The 22,412-nt window shown below is 38.1% G+C and overlaps 13 protein-coding genes across 13 annotated transcripts; 6 read left to right on the forward strand and 7 right to left on the reverse strand.

Annotated features, from left to right (window-relative positions):
• The first annotated feature begins 1 nt into the window (after position 1).
• On the forward strand, positions 2–642 carry Gasu_53020 (uncharacterized protein). Its single transcript, XM_005703544.1, has 2 exons — positions 2–429; positions 485–642. Exons 1-2 carry the CDS (start codon positions 54–56, stop codon positions 589–591), a joined length of 483 nt encoding a protein of 160 aa, XP_005703601.1. The 5' UTR covers positions 2–53; the 3' UTR covers positions 592–642.
• A 14-nt stretch (positions 643–656) lies between these two features.
• On the reverse strand, positions 657–1,491 carry Gasu_53030 (uncharacterized protein). Its single transcript, XM_005703545.1, has 2 exons — positions 999–1,491; positions 657–945 (listed from the first exon to the last, which is right to left on the reverse strand). Exons 1-2 carry the CDS (start codon positions 1,455–1,457, stop codon positions 679–681), a joined length of 726 nt encoding a protein of 241 aa, XP_005703602.1. The 5' UTR covers positions 1,458–1,491; the 3' UTR covers positions 657–678.
• A 25-nt stretch (positions 1,492–1,516) lies between these two features.
• On the reverse strand, positions 1,517–2,291 carry Gasu_53040 (uncharacterized protein). Its single transcript, XM_005703546.1, has 2 exons — positions 1,879–2,291; positions 1,517–1,833 (listed from the first exon to the last, which is right to left on the reverse strand). The coding sequence occupies exons 1-2, from the start codon at positions 2,106–2,108 to the stop codon at positions 1,698–1,700; spliced, it is 366 nt and encodes a 121-aa protein (XP_005703603.1). The 5' UTR covers positions 2,109–2,291; the 3' UTR covers positions 1,517–1,697.
• Positions 2,292–2,301: 10 nt separating this feature from the next.
• Gasu_53050 (sugar-phosphate:phosphate translocator, DMT family) lies at positions 2,302–3,772 on the forward strand. Its single transcript, XM_005703547.1, has 4 exons — positions 2,302–2,585; positions 2,641–2,814; positions 2,862–3,052; positions 3,123–3,772. The coding sequence occupies exons 1-4, from the start codon at positions 2,342–2,344 to the stop codon at positions 3,735–3,737; spliced, it is 1,224 nt and encodes a 407-aa protein (XP_005703604.1). The 5' UTR covers positions 2,302–2,341; the 3' UTR covers positions 3,738–3,772.
• Positions 3,773–3,806: 34 nt separating this feature from the next.
• Gasu_53060 (cyclin-dependent serine/threonine protein kinase) lies at positions 3,807–5,781 on the reverse strand. The gene is made up of 4 exons (XM_005703548.1): positions 5,288–5,781; positions 5,008–5,231; positions 4,762–4,960; positions 3,807–4,703 (listed from the first exon to the last, which is right to left on the reverse strand). The coding sequence occupies exons 1-4, from the start codon at positions 5,605–5,607 to the stop codon at positions 4,013–4,015; spliced, it is 1,434 nt and encodes a 477-aa protein (XP_005703605.1). The 5' UTR covers positions 5,608–5,781; the 3' UTR covers positions 3,807–4,012.
• Positions 5,782–6,037: 256 nt separating this feature from the next.
• On the reverse strand, positions 6,038–10,151 carry Gasu_53070 (nucleocytoplasmic transporter). Its single transcript, XM_005703549.1, has one exon. The coding sequence runs from the start codon at positions 10,131–10,133 to the stop codon at positions 6,183–6,185; it is 3,951 nt and encodes a 1,316-aa protein (XP_005703606.1). The 5' UTR covers positions 10,134–10,151; the 3' UTR covers positions 6,038–6,182.
• Positions 10,152–10,796: 645 nt separating this feature from the next.
• Positions 10,797–11,511, reverse strand: Gasu_53080 (E3 SUMO-protein ligase RanBP2). The gene is made up of 2 exons (XM_005703550.1): positions 11,285–11,511; positions 10,797–11,231 (listed from the first exon to the last, which is right to left on the reverse strand). Exons 1-2 carry the CDS (start codon positions 11,461–11,463, stop codon positions 10,829–10,831), a joined length of 582 nt encoding a protein of 193 aa, XP_005703607.1. The 5' UTR covers positions 11,464–11,511; the 3' UTR covers positions 10,797–10,828.
• A 90-nt stretch (positions 11,512–11,601) lies between these two features.
• Gasu_53090 (lipase class 3 family protein) lies at positions 11,602–13,051 on the forward strand. The gene is made up of 2 exons (XM_005703551.1): positions 11,602–11,740; positions 11,790–13,051. The coding sequence occupies exons 1-2, from the start codon at positions 11,651–11,653 to the stop codon at positions 12,963–12,965; spliced, it is 1,266 nt and encodes a 421-aa protein (XP_005703608.1). The 5' UTR covers positions 11,602–11,650; the 3' UTR covers positions 12,966–13,051.
• Positions 13,052–13,061: 10 nt separating this feature from the next.
• Positions 13,062–16,352, forward strand: Gasu_53100 (vacuolar protein sorting vps16, putative). Its single transcript, XM_005703552.1, has 8 exons — positions 13,062–13,263; positions 13,338–13,512; positions 13,561–14,847; positions 14,900–15,165; positions 15,224–15,484; positions 15,558–15,857; positions 15,929–16,111; positions 16,167–16,352. Exons 1-8 carry the CDS (start codon positions 13,081–13,083, stop codon positions 16,293–16,295), a joined length of 2,784 nt encoding a protein of 927 aa, XP_005703609.1. The 5' UTR covers positions 13,062–13,080; the 3' UTR covers positions 16,296–16,352.
• A 19-nt stretch (positions 16,353–16,371) lies between these two features.
• Positions 16,372–17,702, forward strand: Gasu_53110 (bifunctional methylenetetrahydrofolate dehydrogenase/methenyltetrahydrofolate cyclohydrolase). The gene is made up of 3 exons (XM_005703553.1): positions 16,372–16,800; positions 16,852–17,046; positions 17,095–17,702. The coding sequence occupies exons 1-3, from the start codon at positions 16,390–16,392 to the stop codon at positions 17,551–17,553; spliced, it is 1,065 nt and encodes a 354-aa protein (XP_005703610.1). The 5' UTR covers positions 16,372–16,389; the 3' UTR covers positions 17,554–17,702.
• A 4-nt stretch (positions 17,703–17,706) lies between these two features.
• Positions 17,707–19,291, reverse strand: Gasu_53120 (SPla/RYanodine receptor (SPRY) domain-containing protein). Its single transcript, XM_005703554.1, has 2 exons — positions 17,814–19,291; positions 17,707–17,763 (listed from the first exon to the last, which is right to left on the reverse strand). Exons 1-2 carry the CDS (start codon positions 19,282–19,284, stop codon positions 17,753–17,755), a joined length of 1,482 nt encoding a protein of 493 aa, XP_005703611.1. The 5' UTR covers positions 19,285–19,291; the 3' UTR covers positions 17,707–17,752.
• Positions 19,292–19,301: 10 nt separating this feature from the next.
• Positions 19,302–20,199, forward strand: Gasu_53130 (uncharacterized protein). Its single transcript, XM_005703555.1, has one exon. It carries the CDS (start codon positions 19,359–19,361, stop codon positions 20,157–20,159), a length of 801 nt encoding a protein of 266 aa, XP_005703612.1. The 5' UTR covers positions 19,302–19,358; the 3' UTR covers positions 20,160–20,199.
• An 8-nt stretch (positions 20,200–20,207) lies between these two features.
• On the reverse strand, positions 20,208–21,521 carry Gasu_53140 (myb domain-containing protein). The gene has a single exon (XM_005703556.1). The coding sequence runs from the start codon at positions 21,303–21,305 to the stop codon at positions 20,241–20,243; it is 1,065 nt and encodes a 354-aa protein (XP_005703613.1). The 5' UTR covers positions 21,306–21,521; the 3' UTR covers positions 20,208–20,240.
• Positions 21,522–22,412: the final 891 nt, after the last annotated feature.

Below are 22,412 nucleotides of genomic sequence, written 5' to 3' on the forward strand. Positions count from 1 at the left end.
AAAAGCCAATCCAAATATTTTTCAAAAATTGAAAAAGACCGTTGTGTGGAAGAATGAATATGGATGCTGCTTCTTCTCAACGCCAACTCAAAGAGAAAATGGAACATCAGAAACTTCTCGAAAACAAAGAAAACGAAGCTCGTCAAGAAATATTCAGTACATGTAGCAAAGTGATGGATGGTAGTCTCAAGTCTAAAATTTCTTCATGTTCAGAAGACAACGGCAACTCAGAAGAAGAGAGAATGGATCCCATGTTATTAAAAGAAAGAGAAGCTGCCAACTATTTAGCACAACATGCAGATATGGTTCGTAATGGAACATGGAAAAAGATGCAACTAGAAAAAGAAAGAAAAATGAGGGAAGAAAATGAAAGAAAATTGAAAGAAGCTGCCTTGTTGAAAGAAAGCAACGACCAGAATATTGAAAAAGGTATAGTAAAATATCAAAACACAAAATATCATCCATATAGTATATATTTAAATAGGTAAAATAGAACAAGAAAACAATCCAACTCAACAAAGTGCAGTGGAGCCATCCCGTAGAAAAATATTGCGTTTCCTTTGTTGCACTGTAGTGGAAGAAAGTTACTGAAAAAATACTTGGTTTCTTTTATTTCCGGTAAATAAATGTTTTGAGTGTCCTATGAAGAGGCTATTCAAAAATCAATCATCATGCAACTTAACCAAAACTAGTAGGAACCAATGTAGCTCTCTTTTCTAATAGAAATGATTGCAATTTTCGCACCAAAATAAAAACAACAATAATCATGATAGTAGGAAGATATTTGCGCAATCCTCCCTTCTCCTCTTCTTCTTCTTCTTCTAATCGTTCTCCAAATATCATCCAAGCTATATGATCATCACAACTCCAAAACATGGATTCTTTGAAAACTGAACCCATACAAGATAAGGAGGAAATATTTCTATTGGATATACTACTATCAGACTATATATAAATGTATGAGTTTTCATATTTCTCAAACAAAAAGGTATACAAACCATTATATAAAAGGCTTCTTCTCGAACACTGCTCTTAGAAACCTTAAACGATAAGTTGGTGTCCTTCAAGTAGAGACCGTCTTGAAATATCTTAAAACTATTATTGTGTGGAAAACCCATAAACTCAAGTGATAAAGAGTTGGTTACCACTTCGTCTTGATCAAATTCCATATAAGAACCTTGGAGTATTATGCCATCAGAACGAGTTGTCAAATACAAATGACGAACGCAGGGAGATAAACAACTCTGTAATTGGATTGGAAAAAGTCCGCTGTTACTACTATTGTTATTCAACTGACTAATCTGTAGTCGCCAATTACCCGAAAAGGTATTAAAAAACTCCTCAATAGTGACTTTGCAATAACCACCAAAAGGAATATCACAGAAACAAACAAAGAAAAGGAAAAATAAACTCCAGCGTGGTTGTATAAAAAGCCAAGGCAGTTGAAGAAAACCCATTAGGAATTTGTCATTCCCTTTTTATCGATTCTATTGTTTTCAAGTAAGTATGCTTTAAGTGGTCTAAGATCACTGAAAGAGAACACAAGCTTCTCTATTGTATCACAACAAAATCTCTATTTCCAAATAAGTAAGGAAAGGCACTGTCAAGGAGTCTTGTCCACATTCCAAAAGAACGAGATGAAACACTTTGCGTCCTCTAAAAACTCTTTTGTGAACAAAAAAGTTATTTACAAAAAGTCAACAAGCAACACTATTTCCAATATAAGGCAACGAAAAAACAGTTGTTCTATCTTGGCTTTGATAACCATAATAATAAAGCAAGGCAAGAAGTGCCAATGCCTCTCGGTTACCACACTGAGCAGCCTTCCTATACCTTACAACACTTCAAAATCAACTACAAACTCAACTCCACTCATACCATTTCTCAGCTTCACTTGGCAGTCTTTTGGGCAGTGTTAATCCTTTGAGTCGTCTCCAGAGTTGTGAGTTTTCGTCTACTAATCTCTTCCAACGCTTACAAACCATTCTAGCAACAGCAACATCTTGCACAAACTCTAATAGTTCCAAAATTTGGGACTCAATATCTTCAGGTAGGACTGGAAGGTTATTTTCCTTCTTTCGATATGGTCTGCAGGGTTTCCAACCCATAACGGATATTCTACAAACTGACCATTTATCCCCCGCCTTTCACATGTCCATATGATGGATGGATATTCTAAGACAAGTCGTTTATATGATACTCATTCCTAATTTCAAAATAGAAAGAAAATGGTATCTCAATTGAATAAAAGAAACGAGGTTTTTACATCGATAGAAAAAAGGTCTCTTAAGATTACCATTTCGATAACTGTTCTTTCCCATAATCACACTTTTTGTCGGCGATGATTGCGTTTGCTACACCGTTGGGAAACACAAGTTGGAAACTTGGTTATCGCTCACTCAAGAGCGTTATCTATTTCCAATCTACTACATCATCCCATCCAAGGAAACTCACTATTCGTCCTAGCATCCAACCATGGCTACCTTTCGTTCAGAATCAAAAAACAGTCGATCATCCTTCCCATCTTACTAGCTCATTCTCTTCTCCTATGATGACCTTGGGAGATGGAGCAGAGTCTTCTACTGGTATGTATCTTTTGATGGCTAACTATGTAATCTTGAGATGGTATTCTCTTTATAGGGACCTCATCTTCGAACGTTCGACAACCTGTCCAATCCCTTCAAAAGTTGATTGCTTTGACGTTTTACATCGGTTGTTGGTACGCTGCCAACATATTATTTAATATTTACAACAAACGTGTATTAAAAGTCTTTCCATTATTCGCAACCGTAACTTTGGTACAATTTCTGATGGGTAAGTATCTTTATGAGTTGAGAAACTTGATATTCATTCCTCTCCAGGTTCTCTCGTAGGATTGGCACTATGGATATCAGGATTGCATCGATTTCAAAAGGCTTCTTTGGAAGATTTGAAGAAAATATATCCACTTGCACTCTCCCATTTGATTGGAAATGTTCTTACCAATGTGAGTCTTCGACAAGTGGCCGTTTCCTTTACACATACTATTAAAGCTGCAGAGCCTTTCTTTTCGGTAATGATAAACAAAACGACTATCTTCTTCTTTTCCATGGAATCAGAATATACTTATATTGCGTAAATAGGTTGCTTTATCGAAACTTTTTATTCCAGGGACTGCATATACCATTTGGGTTTATCTTTCTTTGATTCCTATCGTTGGAGGTGTAACATTGGCTTCCATTTCTGAAGTATCGTTCAATTGGATTGGCTTTTTGACGGCAATGGCAAGCAATGTGGCATTTCAGTCCAGAAACGTGTTATCCAAAAAGTTTATGAAAGGAGTCCAATTCGATAACCTCAATCTATTTGCATACATTTCCATATTGAGTTTTGTAACGATGCTTCCTTTTACTTTGTTATTGGAAGCTGGTCGATGGAGAGAAATGGCATCGGTTGCTACTCATATCGGTAGTGAAGGTTGTACAATTCCGGTATTGTTATTGCGCATTGCGATTGCCGGATTTCTACATTTTCTCTACAACCAATTTTCTTATGTAGTTTTAAAAAGAGTAAACCCAGTGACCCATTCCGTCGGTAATACGATGAAACGAGTGGCAGTGATTGTTTCTTCAGTCATTGTTTTCAAAAATCAAGTTACTTTGCTGAATAAGATTGGGACGGCTATTGCTATTGCTGGAGTTGCTATCTATTCACAAGTAAAGAATATATCCACCAAGAAGAAGGAGAAAATAGAATAGAGAAAGTTTTTCCATTTTAGAAGACTCTTATCAATATATATATATATATATATATATATATATTGTGTCATGAAACTGACTCATCTTAAAAGAATGGGATGAGTTGATGATCCGAGTTTTGGACGATAGTCGTTGCAAATGACTAGAGAAATATATGTTTCAGATTAAACATATCGAGTTCATTGGCAACGATAACTGAAAAATTCTATGTTTGCTTTTATAAAATGCCCTCTGGAAAAAAATATCTGTACACTGCAGACTCGAATGATTCACGCTTAGTGAGAATCTTGACCATCTCGATCCATCACATTCCGTATCTCATTTTCACTTACAAGTTCCGCATCCACATTTGTCAAACTCATTGGTTCAGCACCACCTTCTTGCATTTCTTCTACCTTTCCAGAATTGTTTTCAACTAAAATGTCATTATACGCACGCCATACATGATGTGATAACTTCTCTTTGGGCATAGACTCATAGTTTCTCAACTTGTTGCCTCCTAACTTGGATTTCACTGCCTGTCTAAAAGCTTCTGCTTGTGAAGGAAGTTCATAATGAAGTTCACAACCTTGCAACTCATTCTTAATATCGGGATGATATTCAAGAATTTCCCTCAAAAATAAAACTCTGATTTCATCTTTGCTTAGTTTCTTCGCTTCAAATGCAAACTCATTTCTTGGTAAAGGTTTTGCAACTATTTCATGATCAGCTTCGTATAGATCTCGAAAATAAATATCTTGTAAGGCTTCTTTCGCTGAAGGTCTCTTGGTTGGATCAAACTGAAGTAAACGTTCTAATAGTGCCAATGCCCTAGGATCAGCGCCTACAAATATTTCTCCAAAAGGCCTTTGTGCTCTTCTAGGAAGAGACTGCAAATATTGTTTTGTTTTGGGATTCCTCACGTGCTGTAAATCTTCCATTGAGGGAGTACCCAATACCTTTGTTATCAGATCTAACTGGTGGAATCTATATATAAACATCAGAGTGTTTCAATGGTTTATAAATACAATATAATTACGCCTACCCATTCAAACCAGGAAACAATGGTCTTCCGTGGTTGAGCATTTCAGCAAATATACAGCCTGCACTCCACATATCGATTGCCGTCGAATAATGTGTATAATACGACATAATAAGTTCGGGTGCACGATACCAACGAGTTGCGACATAATCTGTCCAATATACCATATCAGGTTGCGTATCAAATGCTGCACGTGCCAATCCTACACAAACAATAAATAAATATAAACATTCATAAAAGAAGACATACCAAAGTCACAAATGCGCAAGTCACATTCTGCATTGATTAATATATTGTTGGGTTTCAAGTCACGATGAAAGACACGAGCAGTATGAAGATAATGAATGCCTCTCAACAGTTGATACATTAACCAACGAATGTGTTCACCTGACAATTCAATTTTCGAACGAAGTACTCTATTCAGATCAGTGGGCATGAGTTCAAACACTACAAAAACATCGTTAAAGTTGTCCCTAAAAAAGAGATGGTTTAAAAGCCATCATAGACTATTAGACTTGCTCCTTCTTACCTATCTCCGGGTAGTAACACCTCCTTGATTTTGATGATATTTTCGTGTTCCCTCAAAAACCGCAAAAACTTCAACTCCCTTAATATCCGAACAGCTTCCGGAATTTCGTCAAAAACTTTCATGATTCTTTTGACGGCGACCTTTTCACCAGTTGTGTTATCGATGGCTGAACAGACTATCCCATATGCTCCCTCCCCTATCACATCCAAAAGGGTATACTTGTGTGCCCGAAGTGGCGGCAAAAAGAATTCAGCTTTCATCTTGGCAACTTTCTTCTGGAATTCTTCCACTGACGTTACTTGGTCTGAGACTTTCTCCATACCAAGTTGGTACTCAATAAGTTACAACAACAATGCTCGGACGAAAATATATAACCCAAGATACATATAGTTGTGTTTTCAGTCAAGAAAATATAAGAAATACAATGAAAAATTGTATAGCTCACAGTACCAACAACAACAACAACATCATCCCGCGAAAACAATTTCCGTACACTTCATCCCCTTTTTGGAAGCCCATCTTTTTTGTGTGACGATAAATGAGACTCGTCGATATGAGTAGCTATTCTCAAAGTATCAATCAACATAAGAGATTGTATTTGTATTCTTTGACCTTCTGAAAAAATGAAACTTGGAGATCTTCCTCATCACATTCTCTCTGAATGTCTGAATATCAGTCAACAAAAAAGTGAAGAATGTCATTCTTCAACGACAACTGTTCACATTTTAAACCGAATTCAATCCTGCATCTATTTATCATAAACGCTTTATTACTAATAAAAGGTAGAATGCTATGTAGTACAAAATTGACAATGCCAAAGCATACTGATAAAGATATCTATCATCACATTACTGAATACTCCCAAGATAACTTTCTCTTTCCTCTTCATATAAAGCTACAGTCGTTTCAACGTAGAAAATGCATTCAAAAGTGCTTCTCGTCCCTCCACATGAAGAACACGTAAACGATTACAACAAAGAGAAACAGCTCGTTGTAAACTCTCTTCTCGTAACCCAGACTGACCAGATAATAGGGAAGATATTCGTACGTCAGCTGATATCTTGTCTTCAATAATATTCTTAATCACTTGAATCAGATGATATTGTGCAATATCATGTGACCAACTCGTTATTTCACAGAACGATCCTCTCATTCTTAATGGAACTACAAAAGAAGGCCCTTCTTCAAGACATTTGCAATAACTTGACAGAATCATATCTCTAGAATGACCTATGGATACAAACCAACGGTATATATGTACGTCGAAATAAATATGTCCAGTCTCTGCAGTCCTAAGCTGAAGCCATTCAAAGTGGCGTTGCTCTAAGAATTGAACCAAAAAATTCAAAGGAAATATATTCATCGAGGATGAAAAATCCTTTCCAAGTCGAACACATAACCTCTCCAGTGATTTCCAATTTTCTCCATTAGGTGAATAAACATCAGTATCTTTGGAACTTTGTGGAAATAAACAATCATCAACCAAACAGATCCACAAATGTTGCACCAATCCCATATCTTCATATTCGGCACAACGAAGAATATCCAACTCCGTTTCCCAGAGTTCCATGGGTCGAGCTATATGATTATAGATGGTACTGAGATCCATCAATTTCTTATCTATCGACTGAACATAAGATAACATTGGCTCTTCTATATCGGAATATGAGGGATGTCTGCGAACCAACTCTTCCTTACATCTCACTTGTATTTTGGCAACATCCAAACAATCCTGAATTTCCTTCACCAGGACACGCTCATCCGCTGATGACCCTCCACTCTTTGCCAACTGAAGATTAGCAAGTTGCAAAGCTTGTCCTAACCATGAGATGCGCTCATCCAAACTCAATGAAGGTGATTCTTTCGAAAGCTTCACTAGAACTGCAGCTGCTTCCTTACAACGTCCTTCATGTCCATAATACTTCCAAAGAACATCATAGCGTTCTTGTTCCAGAAGATAAGACTCCACAAATGGAGAAGCTAAACCAATCAACAAGGAAGTTCCACGTTCATCTATCGACAATAAATACGAGCACAAACGTTTATAAAAACCCTCATCTTTCAACTGTCTTATTCTTTGAATAATAGCATCTTTCCAAGTCTCCTCATGTGCTATTTCTCCTTTAGAACAATAAAAAGAAGATGCATCAATCAACAAATATCGTTGAATCAAGGATAACAAAATTTCATAACATTCTTCCAATTTTTCACTTTGTTGCTGGAACCGTATAGTGACGATGGCTTCCAATAAGAAACCAAAAAGAAGAGATATGGCACCTATCGATTCTATTTTGGTACAAATCTCTTTCCAGTTTTCGATAACGGGAATAACTTTTCTAAACTCCTCAATTGCGCGTTCTACGAGCTGATATACTTGATGTGTGTCTTCAGAAATTTGCAATTGTGATCGAGCACGGGATAATAAGTCCATACCACTTTGTAAACAACGTTCTTCTTTTCCAAAAAAAGATGGGCATTGAGATGACAACAGTTCCGTCAAAGATTCTACCAAACCTTCTTCTTCTTGTCCATTATATTGAAATAAAGTAGTAATTAGAGAAGATGCTAGTCTTCTACCGGCTTCTGACACACAAAAGTCACCAAATGTGATTCGTTGCAATGAAGCGTAATAAGGTTCGGTCAATGATGAGACAAGACGATGAAACTGATTGTCATACAATATGGAAATTAACGATAAAGCTTCCGAAATCCGACAAGCTAAATGATAAAGAGAAAGTAGCGAACGATATTCTGCTTTCTTCGCTTCCTCCATCTTCTTTCGTTGAAAAAGATCCCGATAGAGACGATCCTGTATGGAACGGTTTTCAGTTGTCTCTCTGTCTCCATGTGACAACCAAGAGAAAGAGGAATCAATACCAGAGACAATGTATTTTTGAATGAATCGTGCAGTTGCTTGTACACGAATCCTCACAACTTTCATTTGCTGTGGAGTCCAACATAAAGTTATAAAAGAGTCACTCTCTTTCTTCACAAAGTGACTGTGCCAAATCCTAGCAACGTCTCTAGACAACTTTGTCACTACGCCATTGTGTGCAGAAGAGAACTTGAATGCACTTGAAACACTCTTCGCAGGTCTTCCAATATCGAATCTTCTCATAGTGCCATTCTGGACAGATCGCGAAGGAATAGCTTCCACCCATTGTGGCACACCTCCAAAGGCAAAAAATATTCGAACAGCTTCTTCTGCTGCCTTGGAGCTTACTTTAGGGAATAACTGATTGTCTTCTTGCAAAGTTGTCGAAGCAATAGAAACACACAGTGCACACAGTTCATCCAAGCCATATCGATTGATAAAAGAATTTAGATTGTTTGGTTCGTAATCCAAAATGTGACATAAATGGTCAAAGGGTCGCTGACGTTCCACTTCTACCAAGGCAGTATTGGTTAAACAAAGATAAACACTTCTCTCTTCTTCCCACGCAAGCGTAACATTATTAGCAAGAGATGAATCAAATGTTTTTTCTGCAAAATCCCACGCCTTGACTTGTGATAGATTGGCTTGTTCTCGTAGACTCGGATCTACTCCTGAAACCAATTCATGTAGAGAAATTTGTGTTATGGACTCTGAATGTGTCACTTCAGTGTCCGATTCACTGAAAAGTGATAACTTTCCGATGGAAGGTTGGATAGCAATAATAGAATCATGCATAACATCACGAGCATCTGCCATCAGAACGAAACCTTTGCTCCACAATGTAACGTGAATAAGAGGAAGAGATGCATCTAATGCAGGGAAATGTCGATATTTCTGCGCTTTCAGAACATAACTGCTAAGAACTGAGGGGACTACCGAATAATAAATTCTTTCTCCCAACGAAGTAAAAACGACAAGTTCAATTGTACGAGCCAATGTAGTGGACGAAGCGGGTGACTCTGTTTCACAGGAACAGAAAATATTTAGAAATGTTCTGGAGCGATTCTTGGCTTCGAATCCTCCAAATCGGCCAATATCATCTAGCACGTTGACATAGGAAGAACGTGATAAATGAGAAATGGAGAAGACATGATACAAAGTCAACCATCCTTTCTCTGAAAGAGTGAACAAATAGGAATGCAATCGATCAAAGCAAATGTCAATTAAGGGATCTTCATCCATAAATCTTCTGAAAATATCAGGAAGGAAATATTGTGCAAGACTAAAGGAATGGTTGACTTTCTTACAGTAACTTGACTTCCAGTTCCTCAGCCATAAAAGTGACGAATCAGAAAAACTTCCATAGACAAATTCATAAAGACAGCCATCACTGCCTGATAAAAAAACTCGACCTTCTGGAGTGCTGCATATTCTTAACATAGTAACAAAATCGGTTGATACTCGGAACTTTGTTGGAACGAGTAAGATATTGTAATTACTGGTTGCTAGCGTACTAACATTTACACCAAATAAGAGTATTTCCACTGTATTGGCAACGATGAGTACATAACGAAAGCGCTCGGTGAAAACACCAGGACGCGGACTTGCCAAACATACCGAAACAATGACTTGGTCAGAAACATCATAGGCTATAAAGTCATTCTCTTGGCTGTAGTTCCACAAGAACAGCTTATTATCGACGGTAAACCAAGCTCTTTCTATCTCAGGAAAGATACCCATAAAACATTTGGACTCCACATAAGCATACTGTTCTATCAGAGCCAGGGGAAGGGGGGTAATTTTCTTCAATATCAGGTCGGGATATTCCTTAGTGAAGGAATACTGGGTAGCTTCTTTCCACAAAGAGTTGCTTTGTAGACTTTTCGATACGCCTTTTTCGATCCAACTTGCTGCTTGGTGCAACTCTACTTGACTAGAAGACTTGGTGTTGGGACTTGGTGATTCAACCATATCGATCTATTCTACGACACCTGGCCTCTTATAAAGATACTCAAAAAAAATAGGAAAGACGCCAGATATTAAAATAGTGAACTATAAAAAGAATAAGTAAATCTTTTCCTGTCTTTGTATGACACTTTGTTATTTCAAAGTCTCAGTAGTATGCACAAGGCAAAGTCCCTTCATCGGAACAATGGCGCCAAATCATTATCATTTGATCAATTCTTAAAAAAAAAATGACAACAATGTCTGCCTTGCCTATGGAAGAGAAAGCTCCTTTTGTGAATGGTTCTACTATAAGGCAATACGTTGGCAAGAAGGTTTTTATTGCCGGCAAAGTATTTTGTTGGAGCTTTGCCTGAATAGTGGATTGACTTGTTGCGAATAGGTTTTAAGTCAAAGAGAAGGAACTTTGTTAGTGCAAACGAGTGACCAGCAACAGTTGCAAATATTTGGTTCACGTTGTACAGTTGGAGATGGTGTTGCAGTATTTTGTTTGGTTTTTGTTTCACCAAATGGAACTGCAACGGAAATTCAAACTTTTCCTGCTGGAAACAACTTTGGTAAGAACAACCACTTGCAGAAGAACTTTACTTATTGCCTTAGACTTGAATCTTTATGAAGAAGTGTCCAAATTATGTAGTGGGCCCTTTGCAAGCTTGTTTTGAAACTTGACCAGAACTGCAGTAAACGAAAAATATTCAAGTTTATTTTTCCTTCTTGGTTTGAGTTTCTTCCTTCTCTTTCTCTTGTGATGAGTTCAAAGACACTTCCGTGATTTTCTCCAAGGCACTTCTAGCATCATCATATGCTTGCTTAAACTTCTTTGCCTGCTCCGAGTTCGGAAAACGTACCGCTAAAACACACTCATCTGCCACCTCATCTGCATAGTCTATAGCGTTCCATACCCAAGACCTATCACTCCCGACATTTTCTTCTAGTTGAATACTAGGATTGACATAATGGTTAAGACATATCTTTAAGGTTTTCTCTCGACGCATCAGCAAACGTATTTTCTTGGTGTCCTTGTGTTGCAATATTTTCAAGTCTCCAGTACCCCTCTCTTTCCATTGAGAGCCTTGCTTGTCAAATCGAAACAATTTAGCTCGACTTGAAAAACATTAACAAACATTCAATGAGTGAACAAGGCTGCTTTCACTTACTTCTTGTACAAAACGTCTTCCTCTTCTTCGCCCGTCGTCACCTGCACTTCGTCTAAAGTAACCAAAGGTTTGAACGGAACAGAATAATCTTCTTCTAAAGTTGTTTTTTCATCTCCTTGCTCGTTTTTCTGTTCTTCTTGAGGTTCTTCGTTTTCTTCTTTGGTTGGCGCTGTCGACATTTTAACAATGGCGGTCGTTCCTCACACCAACGACAGCAATGTTTACAGGAAGAGCAGCCTGGGAAATGGGAAGCAAGGGTTTCAAGACGTGTCTCTTCTTATCCACGTTGAAAGATATAGAACATAAGCAGTAGTATTTGTTTTTGTATGGTGTTGGGTGAAACTTTTGGTTTCTAGACAGACTGCCATGCAAAATACTTTTTCCGTTCCGTTTCAAAGTTTTCTTGTACAACTAAAACGAACTTGGGACCGCGCGTGTAAGGATGATGAAGGAAGTGTAAGTTCCTCGTCTTTTTCTTTTAATACTCTTCTCATTGGGCTCTTAGACCATCTCAGTGGCAGAGTTATGTGTTGGTCTACAGTATTTGATGGAGAAGGCTGATAAGGAAAGAGAAAGTCGAAAGATTCCACGTGCAAGTATTTTAAGGGATCCTTTCGTTCTTATCAACTTGAGGCATTATTGTATGTTAGCTCACGGAGCTTATTCAGACAGTGTGACCGCCATATGTTCGAAAACACCGTTGGTGGAAAGTGACATTGTTCAGTTTCAACTCGTTTCCAAGCAAGAGCAGCCAGCATATTTTTTAGCAGTAGATCACTTAACTAGAAATATTGTGTTATCTGTTTGTGGAACCAAGAGTTTCCAAGATGTACTCACTGATGTTAATGTCGAGACAACAGAGTTTCTAGATGGATACGGACCCAAGGGAATCGTTGCAGCAGTTTATTGGTTACAGGAGCAGGTAATGGTTACTATTATTGACGAAATGTCAAAGTATCCGGATTACGGTATCGTATTGGTCGGTCACAGTTTGGGTGGTGCTGTGGCTACTTTACTGGCATTACTTGTAAGAAAGAGATATGGAATATCCGTAGCTTGTTATAGCTATGCACCGCCACCTTGTATATGCCCTTCATTTGTTCCTCTTACCAAAGAAGGTGGAGTAACCACTGTTATTTTGGATACTGACTTGATCCCTCGCTTCAACCCTGAGTCATTGGATCTTTTGGTAGAACAGTTGAGAACATTGGACTGGCAGCAAGTATATTTTAGTAATTCCGAGTTGCATTCAAAGTTATTTGGCGTTGCAGTTAATTATTTGGGAGAAGAGACGACACATCAACTTTCTCGACAAGTTTCAAACTATTTACGAAAGGGACTACGCAAAGGTTCACAACAAGCGTTAGACTTTGGCAAGAATATTCTTCTAAGCAAATTCGCTGATAATGGGAATGTGAAAGAAATATCAAAGTGGCAGAAAACAGTGACCGATATTGGTCGTTCATGTTGGTATCAATGCGAGGTAAATACCAAAGAGATGAAGCCTCTTAAACTCGCTGGAAATATATGGCACATTCAACGTGAAGATAAGCGATATTTCGGTGTTGTAAGTGACCAAGGAGAGTATTGGAATAGAATAGAACTTTCGCGCCAAATGTTACAAGATCATCGTATTTCTCAAATACAATTAGCTTTACAGCAAATGCAATTAGAAGAATAAAATAATAGTTGTACAGTGATGGCCGAAATCATTTTTTTCCTCTCGAAAAAATGGCGCAGTGTTTTGATAAATCCGAATGTTACAAAGAATGTCTTTAGGAGATTCTCCTACAACAATGCCAAGCTTACAAAATAGTTATTGCGGCTTAGAAAAAGAAGATGAAGACCAAGACTGTGAATGGATGCTATTGGGGTCAGAACCTTATTGCAAGAGAACACTAGCAACAGCTCCAGAATGGAAGAGTTCACTACAATTGGAAGACTGCAAATTTTGTGCTGCACTTAGCGCTGGTCCTACAGTATGTTGTTACAACTGGATAGCGGTTATGTTGAACTTTGCATACTAATGTGTTTCATCGGTTTCATTTATTAGTGTTTTATTCCTGGTCATGGTTGGGGCACTGTAGACGAGCAAAGCTTTCTTTTGACACGCAACATTTACTGGTTCTCCTGTTCTGGAAAGTTATTGAACGTGAATTCTTTGCAGGCGGAAAGATTCGTAGGGACCAAACAATCTTTTGTCACCACAAAGAGTCTCCGAGAGGCAGGTGGGTACCGACTGCCAACCTTGTTTCGTTATTTACGCCAGCTGATAGGATTTTTGCAAGATGAGTCCGTTTTGTTGATATTTGAGGATGGAACTTTGGCAAGGGTGCTGCAGGATAGTCCAGTCATTTATGTTATTGGTAGTGTTTTCGAAGTTCTCGAGGTTGAAGGAGGCTCCTTGGTGCAAAGTGCCATCATTACGAATGATGATTGCTTTATTATGGAAACAACCAAGAAGAATTTTTATCTGGTTCAGGATATATTGAGAGGAAAGTTTTTAATACATCGTTTTTCTGTTGACGAAAGTCGGGCAAAGGAAAACGTTGCCATCACGTGTTATCAAGTATTGGCTTCTGGTTCTCCTCCCTTGAAGAATAGTGGAACATCGTCCAATCATGATATTCAACTATTGATTGGTTATGAAGATGGTACAGTCATTTCATCCAACCTGTACGATCATCTTTTGCTTTATCAACTGGAGGGAGGATACTTTATATCCTTTTCAGTATCTCGAGATGGACGTTGGATCGCAGCGATAGAGTCGGGAAAACACTCTCTTTGGATCTTCTCTTCAGATATGAATAGAGCGGTATTATCCAATTGGTTACCGAGTCCCTCATTTCTTCGTAGCATTGGAATGGAAGAACTGGAGTCTGTAGATTATAGTAACTTGCAAATTGATTGGTGCGCTAGTGAAGCTGTTGCATGGTATTTGGTGTCCCATTCGTTTCTGTTATTAGTGGACATTCGAGGAAATTGTGTCCATTTATCTAATGAAGCCTGTTTCCTGTATTCCGAGTTGGATGGATTGCGATGGATAGAACAAGAAAGAGTGTACTATATATATAAAGCATCGAAGCCTTTATATGATCTTCAAAATCTGGGCAATACAGAAGACATCTCTTTATTATTCAGTTGTTTTGAAACTTTTGATGGACGAACGAGAGATTCGGATGAGAAACGTATTCAATTTTATCAACTGGTTCATTTGCTTTTCTCGAAATCTTCAGGTTTGCTGGACATTGTGGAGACTATATTAGATAACATGGTATTGGAAGAGTGGAATATTGGAAGACAGAAGAAGTTGCTCAAATTAGCTTCATTTTGTATTGCTTACCAAGGATCGTATCAAAACCAGTCTAAAGTTACCCAACTAGCTGATCAGCTATCCGTTGTCTGTAGAACCTTGCGTCTGTTAAATTGTCTCCGTCGACAATGTGATATTCCTATCACATTTGTACAATCAAGAGAGATGAGTGGAGACAAATTGATGGATCGTATATCCAGATATGGTTATCATGAAAAAGCTTTGAGCATTTCAATTTACTTAGGAATAGGTAAGAAAACAAATTTTGGCTGTAATTTGTTTTATGTGATTCTTGTATTTAGATCCATCCATTCCACTTATACGATGGGCAAAACAAGAACTACTGCAGTGCCTTCCAAAGGATACAGTTATCCATCCTGATGTCCAAGATCGCGAAATGATTGAAAGCAATGTGATGGAAAAAATTTCGAAACGTCTAGAGTATTTTACGGAAGAATATCAGATAGCAGCACCCCCTTATACCGATATTGCTCTGATGGCTTGGAAGCTGGACCTCTCCAACTTGGCCATTTGGTTGACTCAAAAAGAGCAAAGGATGTATAAAAAGGTAAATGTGCCTATATTCATTTGTTTGCCTGTCGTCAAACAGTCTATTTTCATCCAAGGTACCTTTGCTGTTAATGCAGAACAAGGAACAAGATGCCCTGAAAGCAGCATCAGAAGATGGAGATCCTGAACTGTTGCAAGGTGTTTTTATTCGCTTAAGGCAACGTCATACTCTCGCCGAAATGTTAGAATTCTTTCGGTCCAACAATGACCAGTTGCAAGACGCTGTACGTTTGTATGCAGCTTTTTTACGTCGCCATGCCATTTTAGAAGAGTGGAATTCATTTATGTTGTCTTTTGGATTGAGACCTTGTTTTGCCGTAAGTAGAGCGAATAGTACTTAGGATCCGAAAGCACAAAACTGAATTCACCTCATTGAATACTTATATTTAGGTGTTATCACAAGCACATTTATCATTGCAAAGGACGGCACAGCGCAAGAAGACATTGGAATGGTTATCATTGCAAATGAATCGAACTGCCAAAAGATCAACTTGGCTGGGTTGGTCGCTAAAGAATGAATGTAAAATATCGGACCTTGCAACGGAATTGGAGCAAACATGGAAATTACAAGAAAATAGTCTTGATGTTTCGAGTATTTCGCGTTTTATTGTATCTGTGGCGGAACAAAGTGTACACCTATCTCCTTCTGAGAGAAGAGATTGTTTGTACCGAATAAAGAATCAGTTCAAGGTAAGAAAATATTCTATAGAATGTATCCAACTTTTTGTTTCACTTGGATGAAATATTATTGCTTCGATTAGGTTCCCGAACGTCGATTTATATACAACTGTTTGCAAGGCATGGCAAATATCGGGGACTTTGAAGGTATGTTGATATTGGGTTCTGAACGACATCCTCCACAGACAGGATGGATGCCATTCGTAGAAATATGTCTTCGTCATGGTCGATTATCGGAGGCAAGTCAATTCATCAAACTGATAAAGGTAACAGTTGGAAAGATTTATCACATATTGGGATATTGAATATGGTATTGCTTAGGAGCCTCAGGAACGTGCTATTGCCTTGGCTAAAGCAGGGTATGGAAAAGAAGCTGCAGAGTTAGCAATGAAATGGAAGAATCAACGTTTATTGCAACAGATATATGAAATTGTTCCTCAATCCAGTTAGAAGTGTAATCATCCGCCGTTATAAGACCGGTTGGATTCGTGGAGCGATCAGCAAAAATGCATAACAACTTCGTCCCTTATAGGTTGGAGACCAAATGGATTCTGTTAATGTGACGATGCCTTGTGCCTTTCAGACTATGCCTTTGAAACCTTTTCCAAAACAAACGAAACATTTAGATATTTTTCGTTTCTTGTCACCCCAAACGCGTATCGCTTTCACGACAAGACGTTGTTTTCGTCTAGTAAGTTGTTTGGAGACAAACACACACGCGAAAATATTGGATGGAAAGGCCACAGCACAACAAATAAGAAACGAACTAAAGACAAAAGTGGATGCTTTGTACAAGCTGTATGCAATGCGTCCAGGTTTGGCAGTCGTTCTCGTAGGCAGCAGAAAGGATTCTCAAACTTATGTCCGAAATAAGCACCGTTTTGCCAAGGAAGTTGGTTTGGAATCGTTTAATCACGACTTGCCAGAATCAGTAACGGAAGCACGTTTGTTACAAGTAAGAACATACTTTGATTCTGGGTGGATGCGAATTGTTGTTTGTCAATAGGTAATCGACGAACTGAACCAAGATCCACGAGTCCACGGCATTTTGGTGCAGTTACCACTCCCTGCACACATATCGACCGAAAAAGTGTTACAACGTATAGACGTATCTAAAGATGTTGATGGCTTCCATGCGGAAAATGTGGGACGTTTGTGCACTTTGAAAGGGGAACCTGGATTTATTCCTTGTACTCCACAAGTAAGGAATTTGATGTAGATAGTCGAGTTGGATATGAATGTGGATTAGGGCTGTTTAGAGTTGTTGGATCGTTATAATATACAAATTCAAGGAAAGCATGCAGTTGTATTGGGCAGAAGCAATATTGTAGGTATACCTGCTGCCATGTTGTTGTTGAGAAGAAATGCAACCGTTTCAATTTGTCATTCGTTCACTGAAAATCTATCAGAGGAGGTTTCTAAAGCAGATATCTTAATTGCAGCAATTGGTAAACCGGAATGGATATCTGGACATTGGTTGAAACCCAATAGTGTTGTAATTGACGTTGGTATCAACGCAGTGAAGGACGTCAATACTAGTCGAGGTTATCGGTTGGTTGGTGATGTTCGATGGGAAGAAGCTTATCCTCGAGTACGTTGTATCACTCCTGTTCCTGGAGGAATTGGACCCATGACCGTTGCGATGTTATTAAAGAATACGGTTAAGGCTTTTGAACAAAGGACGAGAGGAGAATCTCTTTCCAAATAATAAGAAAAGTTGTAGAGTAATTTGATTCAAATGTTATTTCTTTCATGACTCTAGAAAAGTATCATAAAATAGACATCTTTCAATCATTCTACTTTGTTTCCAAAGAGATTCCATTAGACTAGTGGCTGAATGAACGTTTTCTTCTTCATCCAGCCAAGCATCATTCACAATATCAGCGACTGCAGAACGTTGCCAAATACTAAACAAGTGCTTCAAAGGACTCTGAAAAGGCTCTTCGAAAGCTAACAACGCAAACATACGATAAAAGAATCTTTCTTGTTCTTCATTCATCCAAGGAATAAGAGGTGATAAATACGAAATAGAAACTTGTACCATTTCTGATAAACAAGAAGACTTGTTTGAGTCTCTCAACCATTCGATCCATCTTTGGCAAGTCAATGCAAAACAACTCCAACTTCCGACTTGTAACAAACTTGGTTTGTGTTCTTCAACAAAAGAAACAGCTTGTTCTATTTGACCTTGCATAATATATTCACGCACTTTACCACGTAACTCTACAGAGTCCTCCAATGCATTGTAAGAAAGAATTCCATCCGTATTTGACTTGAATGCTAAAAAAGTTTGTTGATATCCACAACGCAACAAATATTCTGCAACATATTTGAGAGAGATACAAGGTGATAATTCTATGTCTTGTATTTGTTTCCTTTTCGATTCTTTCCATTCATTTCTCCAAGAAACGTTAGAAAACACAAAAGTAGACTTGACATCATCAAGACTACCAAAACGAAAGGAAACTTTTTCATTGGGTCTGTGTAAAGATACGGAAGCATATAAATGACTCTCCACTTGAGAAAAGGCCATTCCTAACATTACTCCATTCTTTGTAAAAAATATTTGTCGTGTTTCAAAAAGATAACCACAACCAATTACATCTCCTTGTTGATAAGGTGTGGCATAGTTCATAGCTACCGAGCCATGGGTTTTTATCTTTCCATCTTTTCCTCGATAAGCAAAAGAACCAGGTTCTTCACCAATAGATTTGCAAAAGTCTTGAACCCTCCTAGATAAACCAACTGCAATAGAAACATTTTCAGAGTCACAAGAAAGAATTTCAACTTCGAAATAGAAAATATCCACTGTTCCAGTAGGTATAGGTTTATCGGCTTGTATTGTTCCCACTTCGTGTTCATAACAAGCAGAACCTACATAACGAACAGTAAGTCTATCCATGGATACTTCTAAAAAGCGAGAAATTTGACGCAAATTCAATCCAGTTGGCAACTCATGGTCTTGTTGGTTATTATCATCCCATTTCCAGTCCTGTCTCTCTAAAGCAATATCTCCTAACAAACCACTTGGATAGGATCCACAAAAAGGTTCCTCCGAGTGCCATTGACTAGTTGTATTATTTCTTTCCATTACTTTGCTTTTTGTGTCATTATCCTCAATAAAAAAATGGACTACAGGAAGGCTTGGTGTTTCATAGTTATTCAACACAACACTAGTAATAGGCCAATTAGGTCTCCAAGGAGCCCTTTTCCTTTGAGTTTTGTTATTTCTATTCGTTTTGTTTCCATTCTCACAACTATAAGAACAAACAGTTGAGTTCCTTTCCCATAAACTATCCACTTTTGTGGAGTCTAAACATTTGCTTTCCAACCCATTTCTGTGACACTCTGACCATATATGAGTAGCAAAAGGAATCCTGTTCAAAGAACTTTCCCAATAAGTATCTTGACTATTTTCGACTTTTCTGGAGAGGGACATGAAAAACCCAAAAGTATTAAGTTGGATTTGAGTATTTGGATTTTACTTTGTGAGGTCGTAGTCTGTTCTCAACTATGGCAGATAGAAAAGCTGTTCAAAAGTATTACCCTCCTGCTTACTTTGATTACTTATCCAAGGGAGGGAAGAAGAGTATCAACATGTTTCAAGGACAACATCCCCTAAGAGAAAGAGCAAGAAAACTGAAGAGTCAAGGCATACTCATCATTCGTTTTGAGATGCCTTTCAATATTTGGTGTCTCGGATGTAATAATCACATAGGAAAAGGTGTTCGCTATAATGCGGAAAAGAAAAAAGTAGGCTCTTATTTTAGTACAACAATATGGAACTTTCGTTTCAAGTGTCACTTGTGTGATAATTATATTGAAATACAAACAGACCCAGCTAGTCGAGATTACGTTGTAGTAGCTGGAGGAAAGAGAAAGGAAGAAGGTCCTGGAGAAGGTGACATATGGATTGAAGAAGCAACACAGCAAACTTCGGATGCTTTTGAAGCTTTAGAAAAGGAACAGATTCAACTGCAAGTGGCAAAGACAGAGAATGAACACATCCAAGAATTGGAAAGTTGGAAAAAGAAGAGTTATGAAGATGATTACGCTTCTTCACAATTGGTTCGAAAGAGGTTTAGGGAATGGAAAAAAGCTCTAACAGAAGAACAGAAACAAGATGAAGAATTGGCTTCACGTCTCAATTTGTTCATTCCTTTGGTTCCCAAAGACAAGTCGACTACTCCAATTTCAAAACCTGCTGCTAGTGGTGCTCCTCAGATAACTAGAATTACTCCCAGAAAGTCCACACATATCCTTCCTCGTGCAAAATATGGTTACTTTGCACATATGCAGAGAAAGAAGTATTGAAATATTGTAAATCTGATAGAATATAACTTAAATGGAATGAACTATCATAATATAACAGACAAGTTTATTGATGGCTCAAAGTTAGTTATGGGGAAGTTTCCAAGTGGAAGCTACAGCTGAGAGTAAATCAATTCCTGAAGGAGGTGCAGGAGGAGGCTTTCCACTAGAATTCATATCCATCTTATCGTCATCTTGTGCATTGGAACCACTGTCTTCACCACTTTCCTCATCCAAAGAAACTCCACAACGTGAAGAACAAGATTGAAGTTCCATACCATACAAATTAGGCTCACTCATACAGCGCTTACCAACACGGAATGTTTTAGAATTTCGAAACTCTCGAGATATGCGCTGGAAATATTTTTGAGCGTGCGTACGAACTTGTGTACGATTTCTGGTTCCAACATAATTTGCTATGGCTTTCACATCCTTATGACCATATTTTTGGATAGCTTCTAAGAATCTTTGATGCTCCTCTGGAGTCCAGTATCTAGACTGAGAACGACTCGTGTCATTATTCTGAATCCGATTCGACTCTCCTTGACTCAGTAAAGAACGTAATCGATCTATCTCTCTACGATATTCTGCCAACTCCTTTCGCATAGACTGATTATCTCGTTCTAGTCTCCATATCCAAGACTCTTTCTGACTGGCGTCCATACCATTCGACCATGGATATCTCCATAAGTTTGTCTGTAGACTAGTTGCTACATCATAATTATTACTCTTGGAACCAGCTATTGTAGAATAATATGAGTAAATCTTGTCCAGAGGATATCTTAAACCATCTTGCTGAGATATATCGACAGTATCACCGTTTGTGGAGTCGACAATAGAAATGGGACGATAAACTTGTTCCACATAGTCTGTCCCAGAATGAACCGTTGCCAGTTCGGAAGGAAAACTTGGTTGACCGTATTTTACAGTAGACTGAAAATAACTGGGAGGTAAGACACTGGAAGACGAATGATTAGGGCCGTGCCGTAAACTCACTGGTCTCGTGCCGTCCGAAGGATGAGACGTTCCAGAGAAGCTTCCTTCTGGATTCATGTATGCCGTAGAATGAATAGGGAACGAATAATCCCGATAATCACTCGCCGAAAAGTAATTAGTGTTAAGGTACTGTTGGGAATCCATAACGGACATAGGAAACGAAACAAAGAGTTTCGACTGGTTTCCCTACGCAGCTCCCTTTCACAAACGGTTATATTACGTCACCTTTTTTCCTATATACGTCAAAAATGAAAAGTAACCAAAAAACGGGAACAATGGTGTCACAATAACCAGTGAACTTAGCAAATAGGACCAGCCTCAGCGCACCTCAAATAAATGATGCCACTACGACAAAATCTTAAAACGCACCATTGCTGAAAGGGAGTTGAATTGTCCATACGACACAAAGAATTTACAGGCTCCTTTGCCTGTGTGCCCTTGAACAGGCTACGACGGACCCGAGAATCGTCAATAAACTAGAGAATGGTTTGCACTTTTATATTTAAACCAATAGTTTGATAATGTACCAAGCGGAATCACAGATAATGAATTAGAAACGCGAGTTTTTTCTCAAAAGTTTCTGGTTGAACAATTCATTAAAGTTGTATAGTTATCTCACCATGTTATATTTAAGAAAGAGACTGCAGATTTCACTACATATGGCTAAAATATAATTGCTGGATACGTGAATTACAAGTTTCCTCATCTACTCCCACTCCAACGAGAGATAGGCTATATCACGACACCAGATCTCACTAAAATACGAGATTCAACCTTTGAAATGAAATATTCCAATCAAGTTAGAAAGAAATGAAGATGACAGCAGATAAGCACATTTAGGGAGATACTATTCCGTAAGCAATATTTTGTCAGTTATTGCTATACTGTCTTTCAATACTTATTTCTTGAGAAGACAACGAGCACTTAAATCTTTACAGCATAGCGTATGTGTAAAATCTCTTTCATTCGCTATGATATCATCTTTTAAAAAGCTCTACAAGTCTTCATAGAATTATTAATAACACATGTGATGAATAAAGATAACCTGAAATTTAGAATTACGTGAAGATGAAAATATAAAAAGATAAAGCTTGATTGATGCATGCTGAGAGCAATGAGTAGAACAAAGAGAAAATGGAAACTTGTTGGCTGGCCTAAGTTTCATTGCAGCATGACTTTTTCTTTACAAAAATAATGCCTCTGTTGACTGAATAACCTCATCTCTCGAAGGTTAACAAAGAACAAAAAATTTTTAATTTA

The sequence above is a fragment of the Galdieria sulphuraria genome (genome assembly GCF_000341285.1).
Source record: "Galdieria sulphuraria unplaced genomic scaffold scaf_53, whole genome shotgun sequence".
In the NCBI taxonomy this organism is placed as follows: domain Eukaryota; phylum Rhodophyta; class Bangiophyceae; order Galdieriales; family Galdieriaceae; genus Galdieria; species Galdieria sulphuraria.